This window comes from Fringilla coelebs (genome assembly GCF_963513975.1).
Source record: "Fringilla coelebs genome assembly, chromosome: 6".
NCBI classification, from domain to species: domain Eukaryota; kingdom Metazoa; phylum Chordata; class Aves; order Passeriformes; family Fringillidae; genus Fringilla; species Fringilla coelebs.
This window is the reverse complement of record NC_140034.1, coordinates 31,034,862-31,053,825: the sequence shown is the minus strand read 5'-3', so window position 1 is coordinate 31,053,825 and position 18,964 is coordinate 31,034,862. Positions and strand designations below refer to the sequence as shown.

The window sequence follows — 18,964 nt, the reverse complement described above, 5'->3', positions numbered from 1 at the left end:
TGTAATTAAGGGGAACTTTCAGAAGAAAAAAGAAAACAAAATGAAAATCCAACATCCCCCTAAACCCCTCTTTATATTTGTAAATGCACCAAAGTAAACAAGTTTTATCTACCCAGTTGCTGGACTAATAGTACTATAAGGCATCTTTTTGAAGTTCTTGGTCTTTTTGCCAGCCAGCGTTCCTGATCTTCATTTTACTAATATGAATGTATAGCTGTTCTGGCTGCACATTGTGCCATAAGCTTGGAAAAGATTTAAAGTCTAATTTAAACCTGGGCATTATTTACATAAGTGTTCAACGTTACCCTCCAGGTATACACAAACATATCATTCCGATGAGAACTGATCAAAAATGGGAATGTTATATTCCAGCATGCACAAGTAAGGCATTCTTCAAAATACATTTGCTTCTCTAGAGGAAACTGCATTGGTTAAGACTGAAACATCTCTTCTAAAACTTTTTCTCTCGAAGAGTTTTATGATGTCATGCTGTTTACTAAACAGTTACCATAATAATTGTAGATTATCATTAGATATTGCTTTAACCATGCACACAGCTGTAGGTGTATCCTTCACAGCTACTGAATTTCATGTGTGAGAGCACGAACCCACCTACCTGTGCATACTCACAACTTGATTTGTATCACAAAAGGCCAAATTCCCTCTGCATGAGCATCAGAACTCCATCACTTTGATGTGGGAAGAACTTCAAGAGGGGAAATAAATAAAATAATAATAAACCCCCTTTCTTAGAAGCCCAGTGACACAATCAAAAGAATTTTCATTTCATTCCTGGTTCTTATGCTCCTGTAACACGCCATCACAACAAATTTAAACGTAACAAAATATATGGTTAAAGGATTTTAACTTCAGTATTAATAATGAAACTTAAGAGGCATGGTGAGCTAAAGCATCCCAGTCAGATTGCAGATGAGTATTCTGTAAATTCATGGCTGAAGCATAACCTAATCGTGTACCTTAAGCCATGCACGGATAGCCCGTTAGCTGCGATGACATCAAGAGCGGTGCCTGAAGGCCGCCGAGCTTTCCCCCGGTAGATGGTGCCCGAGCGCCGCGCTCCCTTAACTTCCCCACTTTCAAGGGGAAACAATTTTCACGGTAGCCGAGGCTTTCAACGAGCGAGGGACTTAATATTCAGTGACGGTTTCCAAAGGCTCGGGTCCCCTCCAAGCAACACAAAGCTCTGCTACTACATGCCTGACAAACTACAGCTCGGATGTTAAGGGCAAGGATTACGGATCAGGGAAGAAATTTCTCTATTTCCAAATGCTCAATCAAGTATTTCAGACGAGACGGAATGAATGTTATGTGCCGCCAAAACCAGGAGATGTATGGATGCAACAAGCTGTTCTGGAATGGGTTTACTGTACATCTACCTGCCACTGCTCATCTCCTAAATGTAACAGTGGGTAAGATCCCTAGCACCAGAGAAAAAGTACATGTGCATGCTACTAAAACCAATCCTTATGCCACCTCGGATCTTTGCATTTGTTTGGTCTCTCAAACCAGGCAAGCTGGCTGACGCTGCACAACAGGAACAAGCAAGCATGGGCCCATTCAGTAACCGTTTTTAGATTATACAAGTCTTCAAAGAGAAAAGCAAAAGGTGAAAACATTTTAGCAGCAAAGTGGTTAAATGCAAGGTGAAAATATTAATGCACACATTTAGTAAAAATATTAAAGTATATGTGTCATATAAAATACAGTACAGGACCAGGAGTTTCACTGTGTTGTATAGTGCTCAGAGGAAATTGCTAAAACTAATTTCTTTCTGAAGTATATATACAGTATGATTATATAGCATTTTCTTATACAGCCAGCAAGTTCTTTTCTTAGGTTGTTCATACCTCTCCAACTTGAATTAGGAACTTAGAACTTACAAATATTAATTTCCTCTCATTCACTAGAAAAACATCACCATTTTTTAATGAAAGTTGTTTTTAAAGTTAACAGTCTATTCTAGGCAAACAAGTTTAGCTGAAAATGTGTGAAGCATGAAAATCAACCAGAGTAGCAGCTTTCAAATACATAAACAGTAAAAACCCAAGACTGCTGCTACCGTGTCATATTCTTGGACTTCAGCCATCCAATCAACTCTTAATACAAAACTAGAAGCTCTTCCATAACTTCTATAGTTATCAAGATATTTGTCATCTTTTTCAATGTGAAATAATACTTTGAGATGATCTATGTACACAAGGTGGTCAAGTCAAGCTGTAATATAAATATAAATGTTTTCTTTTAAAAAGTATTTTACAGACAGATAGTTATATACATTTGCTGATTTTACTTCTGGACTACAAAGGAAAATTAAGGGGCCAGATACATGCAGAAAAAAAATTACACAAAATATATTGAAAAAATGCATGTAAGTGAGAAATGTAATGCATTTTTAAAATGAAATTATTTGGTTCTGTGCTTAAGAACAAGGGTATACTAAAGACAATTTGTCCCACTCCAGCCAAGATGTCAAACAGGCACCTTTGCTAATGAATTATGACTATTTTTTAGTGTTTTACATGTTTTTAATAAGAAGTAAATGATTCTTATTTCATAACGCAGCACAACATGTAATGCTTTTAAAAACTCTCTGTGGGTTAATTGATTAATTCTTACCTGAAAGTCAGACTTACTAAGTACAAAGCCATAAGAAATACCATACACAATATACCAGCACTCATACACATACATACACACACACTCTCCAGCCTCCCTCCCCAGCCCTGCCTTCAAATTTCCCCAATTAAGAAGTTCACTCAGTTTTGCCTGGGCTGTAATTTATTTCTCAAGCTAAGTCTTTTGTTGTTCTTTTTGAACAAAACACACAGTACTTTTGTTCTTGCCCATTCAAATTAGAAAAAGTTGTGGTTCAAAATAATGAAAACAATTTCACTTTTGTTATTAATCTTTTGTTTTAATCATAGTACTTGATAAACAGCTGAACAGGATCCTAGTTTAACAGAAGGATAAACAAGAACACTGGTGACAATTTGTTACAACTGCCTTAATGTACCTTTTGCTTAATGAACATTTGAATATGCAAGAAAGTATTTTTGGAGGACACCCCAAAAGAAAACAACTTGCTGGTTGAACAACAGAAACAACGTCCTTTTTGCTATTATGTTGAAATCAAAGTCATTTATATATAAAAATAAATGTTATGTTCTAACAAGAACATTTTAGACAATTACATCTGTGCTTAACAAAAAAAATATTGGTCACTCAAGACTAGAATAATTAATATTTTAAAGGTTTTTAGATTATCAGAATGCATGGATACAACTCAACACAAACTGTAGCTGAAGGGAACCAGGACTGAAAATATCAATTTGTCCATCTGGAATAAAAATGCAACTAAATTAACTATTTAAAATACTACCATGGAATGTGACAGTAGATATGGTCCATACCTACTATATCGGAGGGAAGGAAAGTTTAACAAGTAATAATTCGTACCTTACACATTTAGTTAAATATAAACATTTGTTATTTATACATAAAGTTGCTTCCAAAAAACTATTAATAAGTGATTTAGTTGCACTTAAAATCAGTTTCATTTCTCATTTGCTGAGTATTAACTTTTCTTAATCTTAAATCAACTGTCACTAGTGCACTTTAGTTAAAAGTTCCCCTCAGATAAGTTTTAATCCTTTTAAAAGAGCCCCCTCACCTAAACCATGAATGTACAAAGTGGCAAAAGTTAATCCCTTTTAGTATAATCATAGTTTATATGCTCATTTTATAGCCAATAATAAGAACAGGCTTTCCTTCACAAAATCTCCTTCACAACTTGCAACAAATGCCACGCACTCAAAGGAAATAGTTAGGCGTGGCTAGCACTTGTAAAATGCCAAGGTCTGACAAGTCTCGTTGCTTCCTCCACATCAAGCATCTCTTATGTGAAAGAAGATTCCCTTCAGCTTGCCAAAAAGCTTCCACAAATCCAAGTTAGATGCTTCCTGGAAACAAAGATTTTTCAGCTCTGTTTGGCACAAGACTGATTCATCCCGCAGCTTTATGCTTTCCTCCACAGCACCCACACACCTCACCACAGTGATGGCATGCTCTCAAGGGGAGGTAGCAGCACATACATGGAGCAATGAACGAGAGTGCCACCAGTGCTAACCAGCGTAAGCAGAACTTGTCATCACTAGTGTCACACGAGCAAGGATCAGAGAAATCTCCTTCAGAGTCTGACATGCAGTGATACAGCATGCTCTCTGCGCAAAGCATGCAACTAACTTGGTAGATACATCTTTTAATAGGATCTGGCGCATCTTGACATTTTCCTCTGCCATTATCTTCATGATTAAACCTTTCCTGGCAGTATATACAGCGGGAACGCTCACCATCCTCTTTCCTTCTTTTTGAGTTTTTAAATTTTGATGAGGAAGGCTGAGTTTTAAATACCACAGAACTCTTTGAGTCTTTTAGGGAATTCAACTTAGTTCCATCTCCACATGGGTATAAATAGTCAGATTTTTTACTGTCTGATTTAGAAAATGGTATATTTGAGTCCGCATCATCCCTCTCCAGGTCATTCTTCCACATGTCAGGATGCCTGTAGTCTGCATAACGACGTATCAAAATGTCACGAGGGTTTATTCTGACAATTTCATCTTCGTCCTGAAAACTAACGTGTCTGATTGACTTCAGTGGGACCTGAAAAGCAAGGCAAAGTAAGAGAAGTTTACTATGGTGAGGTCCCAAATTCATGTCCACCTACAATGTAAAACTTAGTTTAGAAAACTAAAAAAACACAAGACTTTTGCTTCCTGAGGATAAAAAAATTCAGATTATTTTCTCATTACTAAAATTTACAAACATCCCCACAATAATGAGTCCTCTGCAGGGTATTAGGTCTATGAGCTTCAGTATTCTTTCCTGACTTTTTAGTGCCTCGTAACAGCTTTGGGTGTTTTGGTATCCTCATAAAACTTGATGCTGCTCTGTGAATTATGCTCAAAATTAGAGTGTCAACATCTTAAAGTGTTCCACAAACTAATTATGCCTTATGTGCTGATTTCATGTGATGATCTGCTGCTTTAGGACTAACTCCCTGTTACATTCACTATGGTGTTATGTAGGAGATGCTTTCCTTAATTCCTGCTCTAAGTTTTCAAACTCTCTCCAATTCATAACAAGAGTACTGAATACTGGTAACTAATTATCAAGGCTGTGTTCTAGATAATGATTTTTTAGTATGAAGAACATTCAGTATGACGATCGATCAATAACAGCCTCTTCTGAATGTGTCTCTCCTTCGATAATATACAGTACTTACATTGATAAGTTTAGGACACCAGCAGGCAAAGACTCAAGTACTTCTTAAATTATCAGTTTGTAATGAACTGATCATAATTTAAGACCTTTTACTTCAAAAGGCAAGTAATAAGGAATGTGCTAAATACACACAAAACCATCAGAGAAATAAGGTGAGAGTTCTTGTTTATTCTGCCTTACAATGAAAGGCAGTGGGCACATGAAAAAGTTGACAAAGATGACAAAATTCAGAGAATCATCCAAACTGAAATATTGCAGGCCTTAGATATCTAAGTGTAAGAGAGTGCATTTGCCACTAAATGTTACTGAAATCACATTACAAGTGACTTGCAAGAAAAGGTGCAAATAATTACAGGATAAAAATTTAGCACGTGTATAAAAGTAGCTCCTGAAAATAGCAGGCAGTACAGCAAAAATGCAAGGGTCTCAGTATGCCTCAGTATTTCTACCTTACAGGCAGACAATTATTTTCCTGCACTGTAGGGCTATTATAATCAGAACCAGATGATGAGTGGGCTTTAAGTCAAATTCTGCCTTTTTCTCTGTCTAGTGCACAGCCTGTAAACCATTTCTCAGAAAAGACAAAACAGCCCTCCCCACTCTAACCTATTAGTCTTACAAATTCTTCCAGAATCATTAATTACTTGGTAATAATCTTTGACATCAGTATTGTTGCTTTGAGAGGGTTTATCTTATTAATACTCAAATTAATGAGAATTAATGTGTCACCATTCCATAGTCAAGTACAACAACTGAACTGCATGTTCCTAATCTGTTGCAGTGTGTGAAACTACTGAAGATGATGCTTTAGGTTAAAACACTTCTATGGCACTTTGCATGCATCTATACTCCTACTGTGCTGAAGTCTGCATGTCCTGATTTTGGGGTAGGAGACAGAGAAGGGAAAAGGGAAGGCAGCTGGAAAAGAGGAAGGAAGAGCTTCTTAAAATATGCTATCTTCTGATTATGTAAGAATATCTGTAGCCTGCTCTAACTATCACTTCCCTGCTCAACAATCCTTGTGTGATGAGTACAGAACTGTAATTAGAGATGCTTTGCCCTGGGACTTTCAATTGGAGTACGCTAACAAGAACAATTTTTTTTTTTCCTTGGCTCCAAGCCACACAGTTGAACTTCCACAAGGTTTCAAGGATACAGGGAGAAAAAAGGTTAAACCCTATTCAGCTAACATTGCTTCTCTTCCATACTTCCCCAGCCTCCTATACAAGCAGTTAGGCTTCCCCTTTGCTTATAAAAGCAGACTGCTTCTCAGCCCTATTCTGTTTTCAAACAAGAGGAAGAATCTATTGTTTAGCAAAAATAACTAACTATGGCTAATGGGTTTATTTCAACATTTTACAGCCTAAATTTATTTAAGAAAAAAACCCATAAAAGTTATTAGAATTCCATACGTTACAGACATAAAGGATCCTTACCCTGCTGTCCACATAGAATATTATGCATGCACTTAAGACAGTAAATAAAACCCATTGTTTAGGAGAAAAAACCCCTGAAACCTCAATACAAAACCCCTCAATTTCCCATTGCCCAGACAGCTAACAGCCATTAAAGATCGCTACAAATACTAACAATGGTAGAATTTGACCTCTCCTTAGCCTTTGAAGGCTTTTTAGTTTGAGCAGAACACACCACATACATAGAACTCATTTATTTTTTTTAAGTCTTGAGTCCAACACCTAAAAATGCTTAAATGCCATGTTACAAATAAGGCACCACTACATTCTTTAAGCCACTGATATTATGAAATATTTTTTGAGCAGAACATGCTGAAAAATAAGCAAACTAAAGAAATGCTGGAAAGAGCTTACTGATTGGGTATTAAATGGGACCTATGTGAATGCATGAAGTACATGAAAACTTTTGAACAATTCACAATCCACAATCCAAATTCACATAGGTTCAAACAGCAGCAAAAGTTAATGAGAATAATGCACTCAGTCCTCTAAATAGCCAAAACTAAAACTCAGTACAAATGTCATCTATGTGAAGCTGAAGCAGGAAGGGAGGAAGAATGTTACAGAAAACTGAAATTCCACAGAGAATCTGATTCTGAACATGATTAGCCAACCAGAAATTAACCAGAAAATTTTTGTTGATGCAACTGAACCCACAAGTATCGCACCTTACTTGAAGGGTTGCACTTTTAAACAAGGCACAGTCACTTCCTTGGTACTGTAGCCTTTGCTGCTTCTCCTCAAAGAATTACACCTGATTTTGCTCATCTTGCAACTTCTCAGTATGAAGACACCAGCAGCTGCGTACATCATCACAAAGTACTAAGTTTAACACACATCCATGTATCAGAAGCTGGAAAGCTGAAGGACTTGAGTATTTTTCACTAGCAGTCAAAATATTACAGGTAAAATCTGAATTGTCATTCATAATTTCTTGAGCTATTCAACTTATGAGCACCCTTAAGTAAGAGTGTTCAAACTTATTCACACAAAATTGAAATAAACCCAGTAATTAGATTAAGATCTGCAGTGCCACCTGGTCACATACATGGAGTTTAGTAGAGCCAGTGCAGTTTGTGCACATACAGAATGTGAAGTTTTGGTGACCTGTTTATGTTCTAAATGTGTGTACCAAAAGACTATGCAAAAAGCAGAGAGTGCCTGTTGCTTGCAGGTGTGCTACAACAGGAGAATATTTTAAGGAATACCTACTTAAATTTTCATGGAATCCCCTGTAACTTCACTTTTCAAGAACTGAATTCTAACATTGTCATTTGAAAAAAATTTCTATTTAATTTCTATCAGACAGAGAGATTAATCTGTTTAACACAATCTAAATTATTACTTTCTCAGTAGTCAATTTTATACATGCTTTTAAAGTATACAGGCATTTCAAGCTAATGCACTTTTCTTTACAATGCAAGGAAGACTAACAGAACATATATCACTGGGCACTATAGCCATTAAATTTTAGCAGCAATAACCTAATCACCAATCCATTCTATTCTAAAAAATATTTACAATTCTCTTTGCAAGTAAATGGGAAGAAGGAAAAATAAGTACCTTAATAGAAACAAAAATGAGGTGACATACACAAAGAGATAATTTGAGCACATCAATGATTAAAGATAAAAAATTAATAATTTCAAGCTTCCTAGTTCTCCAGATAGCACTGCTTGCTTCTTTTGCCCAATAAAGCAGATTAAGAGTAGCTGATATAAGACTTAAGTACAATCCTATTTTTCTCTGCAAAAATAACTGAAGGTACTAAAAAGCTTTATTACAAGCAGTGGAATTATTTTTGGTAAGTCTTCAGAACTACTTTTGAACTTGCATTCTGAACTCGCATGCTTTGACATCTGTTATTGAGCATATTCTAAAACCTTCCCATGTCCTTGGTTCTAGATATAAGACCATCAAATTAATTGTAATCCAGCTTACCTAGACTACTTCTACAGTCTAAAAAAATTATCAGTTCTTTTAGCTTTAGAAAAAAAGAAAAATGTATAGTGCTATATAGCTGTACCAATGGCTGAATACTTCTCAATATTTCTAAGCAAAACAGTATTAATAGACATGTAACTAAGATTGAGCTAATGTCCAATTAACATTGTCTGAAAAAAATTAAACAGCTTTTTAAGGCTGCAGATACTGAAATCTGCAATACAAAAACAGACTTCAAAGAAATTTTTATTCATGCAGTCTGGTGCACTACAATGACAGGTAAATACGTTCACAAAGCTTTACCTCTGCCATAATAATGCAATAATATTTTAGCTGCAAAGTTTATATTGAAAATTTCAAGTGGAAAGTACATGGACTTGGAACGCAGCGATTTCTTGTCAGAAACTACATACTGAGACATTAATACAGCAAGCAAAGTAAGGACTGCTTCTTTTATTGTTATTCTTACCTGGTTAGGTTGGCTAGGAAAACAGGCTCTCCTGGTGTTGAAATCCTCAAATGCTGAAGGCCTTAAATTTGCACTGTTGTAAGTTTCACTGGTTACTACAGTGTCATGTTGAAAAAGGTGATCTTTCATTAGTGAACCTGATGTATTTTCTTGAGCAGTCTAGAACACATAAGAACTTCCTTGAAATGATTTTTGCATTTATATAAAAACAACACCAAACCCAACAAGTTCATACATAAATGTTATTCCATATAATGTGTTAGAGGTATCTATTAACACCAGTATTCTTAAATGCACATTTTTAAAAGCATTTAGAAGTAGTCAAGTATTTTCTTTATTTTGAGTCAGCCTTTGAAAATACAGAATTTCTCTGCAGACAGTACACAACTTGGGCACTAGAGATACATGCCTTTGAAATACAGTTGCAAAGTCAGATTTCTTTAAGGAAACAGAGATTAATCTATCTCTGAGATGATGTTTTCTCTAACTACCCATGCGGCTGACAGTATTTAAAAAAACACAATTGGAGGAAAAAAAATCTGAGACTATTTAATAAGGCAAAAGCTATTCAGATGTTTTAATAAACTAAAAGCAAAATTAGCTGGAAGAAAAAAAAATTAACCTATACTGGCTCAATAAAAATATCTAATTGCAGCAAGTGCGCATTAGACACGAATGACTGTCATTTTGCAATAAAGTTGTATCAGGCAATTTGATACAAAAGTGAGACTATGAAGCAACATGAGAAGAAATAGCTGCAGGACCTGTGCTATTCAAAAGAAGGAAGAGGAAGTATGTTTGGGTAAAATACTGGCTTGTAAGATGATCCAGTTTCTGAAATGAATTGAAAAATCAACAGTTCTCATTCTTTAAGCTTGACTGACTGGGACATACTTAGGATACATCACAGCATTTTGATACAAATTCCATTGAGCTGCCAAAAATGTACTGTATGTTTTGTTTGCATTGAGGGATGCTGTAAAGTTAACTGGCTGTCATCATGGATAGCACCGAGAAAATTCTGGCATCATCCAGCTTTCAGCAATGAGAATGTTTCAGCTTTATTATAAGGATTTGTATGTATCAAGAAAACATTTAGAGGAAAAGAATAAGAATACTACAGAAAAATACTGAGGCAAACCTAAAGTTTTCACAGGTTAAATATTGACTCAGAATCGTTAGTTTTCACTTATCAAAGTACTTAAGGAACTTATTCTAGGATTACATTAGTACCTCACATACATAAAAGCCTAATGTATCAAGTTCTAAGAGACCTAGATAGTTTGAAGCAGCTGGTCTGTAGCTGATTTTGTAGGAGTAAGAAAATCATCACATCACTAAATTTACATATATTGTTTCAGAAGCACCATGTGGGAAAACATTAAATTTAGTAATTAATTCACGATCAGTGTAATTAATACTACAGAGCATACACCCCAAGAAAGACAAAAGCTCACTCAGGGTAAAAAAAAAAGTTCCCCTGAAAAATTTTGAAGACAGGCAAAACACCAAAAAGTACTATTGGCAGATCCTTAAGCATGACACCACCACAAAGTAATTGACCCTGTTATTGTCAAAATTAAATTTTCTGATCAAACATTGTTGGAAAATGAGTATAAAAGAAATATTGGAATGACTAAAAAGAATTAGATTTCATATATGTATATTTATTTGAAGAGCAAAAAGCATCAAATATTAGTGCAATAGCAAACATCTTCATAGCAGGAGATACTCCTGCAGAGACATTGACCAATGATGTAAAAAGCTTCCAAAACAGTGGCTCAAACTACAGAAGAGCTGTATTCAATGAGGAACAACCATTTTTGGTCTGAGCAGTGTTTAAAATTATTACAAGCATTTAAGCTAAGAGCCAAAAGCCGTTTTACAGAAACCACAGTGATAAGCATCCCCTTTCCCCTTTCCCTGGCTATTATAAACTTGAGTGGTCTAGGAAGAAGGGAACAAGCTGCAAAAACTTCTACTCCTTCCTTCCCAGGGAAAAAACACGTACTACCCAAAAGCTTTTTTTTATCCCTGGCTGAGATTCGCAGCAGCCTGCATTATTTTCTGTCCCTGCAGGTGATTCACACCTTTCTTCTTTAAAAACAAACTATCTCCACTATAGAGCAAGAAGGACACATGCACATGCTCACACAGGCACGCACAAGTGCTCCCCTTGGCAGTCAAGGAGGGCTCCATCTAATGAAGGACACAGGCACAGATCACCTCTTACTGTACTAACTAGCAGTGCCAGATGATGCACGAAACCCAAACCTTAATCTTAAAGCAAACCTTCATGCCCTATACACAGCAATTATCAAAGAATGCTTTTAGAAAATTCCAAGACAGATACCACAATTCAAACTAATTGACTTCAAGGACAAATTTCAGGGTGGCAGCAGACAGAGAAAAGCATGTGACCTTTGTAAGGCAAGAACTCGCCAGACAGCATTTCTGAAAGCACAATGCTCAGCTTACCATCCTATACCCTACTGGTAAGTGGACACAGACTAACTTCCGGTATTAAAATAAAAAGCAATCATGTCAGTCCTTTAGCCAATAAATATTCACTATTCTGAATTACAGAAATTCAAAATGAACATGCTGAACTCTCTGCTTTTAATTAAACTGAAGTTTTTATACAGTCAAACCACACTTGTTAGTATCAAAAACCTTTTCCTTGGACAACTTCCTGCTCCAATGTGATGTTTTATTACAAGGTCATAAACATCTGAAAACCCACATTTATAATGGAAACACTGACAATCTGAAGTAGGAAGCCCTAGAAACAAAAACGGTACTGTGTTGAAAATGCATTTAAGTAAGAAGCAAACATATAAAGTTTTCCACAAGAACATATACAGAACAAATATACAGAGTATCACACACTAACACAGATGCACACATTCTCCTTTTCTACTGTCCAAAGCAATTACACCGCCCACATTCAATATTCTTTAACCACAGCCTGCAAAGTACAGTACTGGCATAGGTTATTCAGTATCATCTGTAAAGTAACCTACGCCAGTTTTTAATGCACAACGGAAATCTGGTTTGCTCCCAGCTGCTGGTATAATAATTACTGTCCTATGGTTGCTAAGAGATACTCTGAATTTTTTTTCCAAGACTACTAAAACATTTCTGTGCGCACAAGCAAAAGGATGCTGGGTAAAGTAATAAAATGACTCCAGCTGTAGCTCTCCAGCAGAATTCAAAGCCAGATGACAGCTGTAGAGAAAATGAAAACCAGACTGAGCTTCTCTTGTTCTTCAAATTTTCTCTCCTTACTTCTCCCAGTTTGCCAGAGTTAAGTCTGGGAGAGAATTCAACATTGTTCTGCAAACATTGTTAAAAATGTTCTCCTCTAAGTAAGTTTAATGATTACACAGAAGGATGGATGAGAGACCACATTTCCGCTTCATCCCAGTTCTTGCATTTACTTCCCATGAGGCCCGAAAATCTGCTGTTTGATGCTAACAACACAAGAAATGTTTTAATGCTTTTTCCTTAATTTTTCAATTCTGAATAAATTATACAGGTTTCAAAAACATCTGAATGACTTCCTTCTGCTTTGGCTATTTCTGAGACTGATGGAGCAATATATTTGGCAAAGAAACTCTATTATTTTCAGGTATGTGTTTCTGACATAGGCTGAAATATTACCTAGATTACTCTAAATATTTCATACAGTTTAAACTAAAAAATAAGATATTTGACATGTCTCTTTTTTCAAAGGCTTTTCCACCTGAATATATAGTGAACACTACATATAAAGAGGCTGCTAGGAATACTGGTGAGGGGAAAAAAAATTCCTCCTGTTTTTTATATACAACTCCACAAAAAAAGCTTAATAAACCAAAATGGTTTAGCACAATATATTAATGGATTGATTTGAAATTGGTAATATGAATTAGTATTACTTTTAGTTCTAAGAACTGGACCTAAGCAATTTATTATCTGCACTAAATAGTTCTAATTTTTAGTGTTTTACCATGTAGTATTGTCTTATCGATAAAACAATACAGCACATCAAGGGTAAATTATTTCACATTTCCTTAAAAGCCATTATGTTATTTTTATAAAATAAAACTTCTGCAAACATTTTGTTAGAGACAAAATAAATTGAGGGGTCCTTAAAGGCCCTTATGAAGAGGTCACAAAATAGTGTATTTACAGAGCAGCATATGAACAATTAATGTCTTCCCTGCCTGCAACAAAACCACTTAAGATGCATGTAAGTTTCAGGCCTTTCCCCCTTACTATTAACAAAAAGTCCAGTGTACTTACTTCTGAAAGAACAAGCCAAACTTTCTATTTTCTGCTTACAATTTATCAGTCTACAGTTTTCTTCTGCCAGTAGTAAGAAACTCAAAAGCATAAGTGATCCAATTCTTATTACTTCAAACTGTTAAAATGTGTTGGTAGCCTATAAATAACACCAATATGGCTGAATCAACAAAAACTGAAAGAAATTAAAGCTCAACTACTCTATTTTTCAGTTCACAAAAGCAAGACTTATACATTACAGGATCCAAAACCCCCACAAAAATAATCTTAAATGTATGAGCTCTAGATTTCATTTAGATTTACTTCTAAGGAAAAAAATATTGGTTTTTTTTCAGATATGCTAGGTGAATTTTAGAGCAGTAAGTTTATATTTGGTAGAGGAAAACAACTGGAGCCATTCTGTTAACAAACAAGCAAACTGACTTACACAAGCTGCTCCTACATTCAAAATGCAAGGTTTCATACCAAAACCATCTAAACTTTCTAACACAACAAATTCCCAATGTATATTTCCACATAACTACATATACTTTTCCAGGTTCCATTTACCAACACTATAGTAAGTCAGATAGCTCTGCCTTAACTCATTTGTGTATTTCTGTTTGAAATGAATCTGGTAAGACTAGGGCTTATTTGACAATATGAACAATTTGCATCTAATAAGTTAAATAACCAACCAAAAATAATTGCAATCATTTAAGCAACCATGAAAACCCTTAAGTGATTACATTCTTTTAATACTACCATTTTAACATTATTTGTAAACAACAGAGAGGCTAAAGAAACTATAAGGAAGCTATGTCTTCTTAAAATGATAAATTTGATCTTCAGGAAAAGGAATGCTGTCTCTGGGAGATTTTATTTACAAAATGTAAATTAAAAAATCAGAAATTTAGTGAACCTAGGTATAACATAGCAAGCGAATTGCTAGCCTAGAAAGCACAAGACGAGTTCAGTTTTTGGATTTATCTTTATTATGATATGCACATACAACTTTTGGACAATCACTATTTCTGCTAACTACTTCTATAAAATGTGACAATACTTATTACAAGGAAGCACTGAGATTTCACACTGAGATGATAATTTTTGATCTTCTTTAGATCATTTTATTTGCTCTCTGTAGCACCAAATATAACCAACTAGTAAAATAACTTATGAAACACGTTTAGCTTTCTTCATCATCTAGTCATCTTCATTAAAAAAAACCCAAAAAAGAAAAACAAGCCACTATTAATAAAATTTATGTACAAACCAAATACTATATTTATAATTCAAATGTACACTAAATATAGGATTCCTGCTGTGTAAGATGACTAGAACAATACAGGAAAAACTACTCTTTAATATTCTATCCACACTCCAAAATGCCCTTGCATGGATATACTCCAAAACACACTCAAAAACACTAATGAAGACTTTGGAAAACAGCTTATAAAATAAACAGGTAAACAAAAAAAAAAAATTTAAGCCTTTTAAACTATGTAGAAGTGGCAAAAAGTGGGGGATAAGTCAACATGACTCTTCAAATACTCAATACATTCTCTTTAAAGAATGATGGTCTTATGCATCAAGTTAAAAGGACCCTAGGGTATCCAGTGTCACTTATCAGAGTGTCAATCTTGGAAGGGGAAGGAATTAATAATTTGAAAGAGAATGTGGACTATTTGGTATTTCAAAGTTATTCTTGGAGACTACACCTGATACCTGTAACTAAAATGGTATAGCTTTTCTACACTCATGTTCATAAGCCTGCAATTACAGCTTCATTATTGATACATAAACCTGGCTTACATGAAGCATAGCTAAACCAGGGTTGATTCAGTTTTCTCTGCATTTCTTTTTTTCCCCTTCCTTCTGATAAATACTAGTATCAGTATCACTTATTTTACTTTGCTGTGCAGAGATATGGTAAGAGATATTGGCTAGCTTTCTTGCTTTTTTTGTTTTTAGAAAACAGGACATCTATCCACTGCACAAATCCACAGTTAAACAATGTCTATTGTGATGTAGTCATTAAGTATGTTTTCCTGTCTAAAATGTAAAAGATAGTTCGGCCAGCAGTTTGTACCACACAAAATTGTTTGTCCATTTAATATATATATGGTGTGTGAGTATTTATACATATAAAATCTGGTTTAAAGGCATTTAAAAAAATACATACATTTATTTTTTTAAAATGGGGTATAAAGTAAACCTATAGTTACGTATGTAAATAGGTGGAATATTGATATTCACATGTATAGAATAGATGTTGTAAATACATTTTTCTCTCCTTTCCCAATAACAAATTTACAACTATATTGATATTTTCCTCAATTTTGGCATCCTTATATAGAAATGTAATAACTAGGCAGCAAAATCAGAGGTAATTGGTTTGTTCTAATCTCATTAGGCCTGTAGAAACTGTTCAATTATTAATGCTTGCAACAAAGCATGTTTAAGCAAGTCTTTGAAGAGCTGATTAAGGACTGCATTAACTTTGGCACATATTTCCTTCACCCTATAAAAATATAATTTCTTTTTTAAATCTGAAATATCTAATATTCATAGCAATTTTACTTTCAAGTGCCTTAAAATAAAGCACTGCAAGTAAAGAACAACAGGTGGTTACACAGCTAACACTTACACAAAGTAATACATTTCTTCTGCCATAAAATGAAAAGATATCAGGAGACTTCTGTATTGCCTCTGCATTGCAGTATTCTTTCTAAATACTTAACTCTCATTCTCCTATCATATCTTCAAAGTCAGCTGCTAATTTTCTTTATTTTGTATTCTAGAGGTTCTACACTGGATCTATTTACACTGATACAGGATTTATTATTGCATAAGTGATAAGACTCCTTCTCAGAAGAAATCACTTAGCAAAACTATCAGTTTTCTGAATAGTCACCAAGACCCTTGAGTCAACTTGTTTCTTTGCCATCTTCATATTCATTTAAATTTCTGCACTCTGAAAACTGAATATATGTGTGAATGAAGACACGGCTTTCCCTAAAACCATAAATAAGAAGGGAAAAATGACAAACATACATAGACACAATAAGACTATATATCCATCCATAATGTTATTTTTTATACTGGCTTTTTAATTACATGATTCTTGGATATTGCCAGGCAGTGCTATGCATCAGTGTTACCATACTTATGGTATATGATATGGTATACTTATAAAGCATTGTAACTCTGAAGCATGGTTGGACATAAATTTTTATCTCTTAAGCCATTATAACCTACAGAAATATAAGATGCAAAAAAAAAAAATCAATAAAAACTTGAATCTCAATAAGTGACTACTTTATCTTCAGTGTGTTTTTAAAAATTGTCTGAACTTCTGTCTTTCTTTGGACTAGATCCTCTCAACTATTGTCTCAGCATCTTTTCAACTCTAACCATTTGATGTTAGAAGAGTCGTATCACTGCAAAGGGAAATCTAAGGAAACAAATAGGATGTACAAGTAGAAAGATTCTTCCTCCCTCTATTTTCTGTTTCCCAGAAGAATATTTCTTATTTCAATAAGATCAAAGAGGACATATAACTTAAACACATGCTGAACTTAAAAATTAAACTCAGGATACTTAATGATCCTATGGATTAAATAATAACTACTTTGTTTAGGACAGATAATACTACAAGTCTTCTAGATAATTCTTCTAGAACTTATTTAATTAAACTGAATTTTGCTATTGCTCTTATTTTGCTTATTCTCAGTAATGAGAGTAAAATCTCCTCAGTACATTTGTAAACAAAAAAATGCACAATTAATTTAAAAATTTACTCACTTGAAAGCAGTCTTCTGCCACTTCAACATCATTTTGGGAGGGTGGATAACCTTCATATAAAGAAAAAAAGTAGACAAGGTTATTTTCTTCATATTTACCACTTACTGCCTCTAGCTATCCATATCATCTCTCAATATCCAGTGATGATTATATAAATATTCTTGTTTACAGTTTTAACCTATAGATCACTGCATTTCAAGTTGATTTAGTAAGCATCATTTATTTCTACACTGCATTTTCTATACTGAGTATTCCTAGCCACACTCCTCTCTCTTGTTCCCACCTTCCTTATAAAAGCATTTCCAAAGTGACATCAGCAGTCAGAAGCAAGGGAGTATATTCCTTTTAATGTAGCAATTTGAAAATTAAAGGCAGACACATTTGGTTGGCATGAATGCACACTGTGTTGTATTTAGCTATAAATCAGCAGAAATTGAAAGTGTGAGACTAAGAGAAAAAAGTACTCTCATGTTCTCTAAATATTTGTCTTGAAGGGATATGGATTGTACCAAAAAAATTCCAAAGCAGTTATTAGAGTATGTCAAAAAGCATTTCCCTTCAGAAACATGCTCCTCCCTTCATTAGTAGCATAACACACATAAAATCCCTAAAGTTACTTTTTACAAGCCTGAAAGAGACGTTCTTTCAATTCAATAGACATGTATGTGTTCTCTTCCCTCACTGTCACAATCCAGCACTACCTTTATCATATTTTCAGCTCAGAATCTAGGCTTGATGATATCCGTCAGTTTGCTCACTGATTTCCATTAATTCAGTGAAGCTCTGGAACTTCATTCCAGAGTGGGCCATATTGCTATCTGAGCAAATTCTTCTGTTCCTAAAAAAACCTGTCCTCAGAACCATTCTGTATGCAGAACTACTACTAACTCAGCTGTTAGTAAAAAATGAAACTATTTAATGAAAGTATGTGCAGACAAAAAGAGAACTCAATAGGTCACAAATTATTCAACTTCCCAGCTTATCCTACAAGAACACAGGAGTTGCAAAAAGCTTCTAAGATCCAAGTGAGAGAACATTACACTACATCTTCCTCCATTTTTTCATGTCTAAAAGAAGCAATGCTTTATTATGTAGGGATGTTTCAGGAAATTACCTTATTAGTGTTTGTGAAACAATTTAAGACACTTGAATGAATGGCACTTTAGAAATGCCAGAAGTACTATTTCAAAAACTATTAAAATCCAATATACTATAGTTTAATCCATATCCTTAAATACTGTCAATGTAAATGTAAAGTGGTTTGACATCTTTTTTAGTAAAGACTCAATATTCATCCACCCCACCAAGTCTTTCACCTGAATTATGTACCTTGAGAAATATCCTCTACTGCTCTCCGAATACCTCTATCAAATGCTCTTGCATCAGCAGGACTCTGAAATGTGAGGCCAAACTTTTTGTCATCAATCTTCCAGTGGTAAAAAGTAGGAGTAACTTTGTTGTAAACAAGGTCTTTCTTTAATGTGCATTCCAAGACCACCTTCCAGAAAGAAAACAAAAGGAAAAGATATCAATGACCAATATATCAAATTTGAGAACAAAGGGTAGTCTTTGTGAAATACCTAAAACATACATCATAGAGGTCTCTTTTCAAATTTCTTTCTGCTACAAGGATGTAATTTTAACTTCATTTCCATTATGGCCAAATTATTCACTATTAGTTGCTGATAAATTGTACAGG

General features: G+C 34.6%; 1 protein-coding gene across 1 annotated transcript in view; it reads right to left on the bottom strand.

Moving 5' to 3' along the window:
* Positions 1-2,868: 2,868 nt before the first annotated feature.
* The window catches only part of SPRED1 (sprouty related EVH1 domain containing 1), a 58,155-nt gene continuing 42,059 nt past the window's right edge, over positions 2,869-18,964 (bottom strand). The window contains exons 3-6 of the mRNA XM_084207778.1: positions 18,595-18,763; positions 17,266-17,315; positions 9,193-9,351; positions 2,869-4,683 (exon numbers count right to left, since the gene is read on the bottom strand). Coding sequence (XP_084063904.1) covers positions 4,024-4,683; positions 9,193-9,351; positions 17,266-17,315; positions 18,595-18,763 — 1,038 coding nt within the window. The 3' untranslated portion in view covers positions 2,869-4,023. The remainder of the gene's footprint in view (positions 4,684-9,192; positions 9,352-17,265; positions 17,316-18,594; positions 18,764-18,964) is intronic.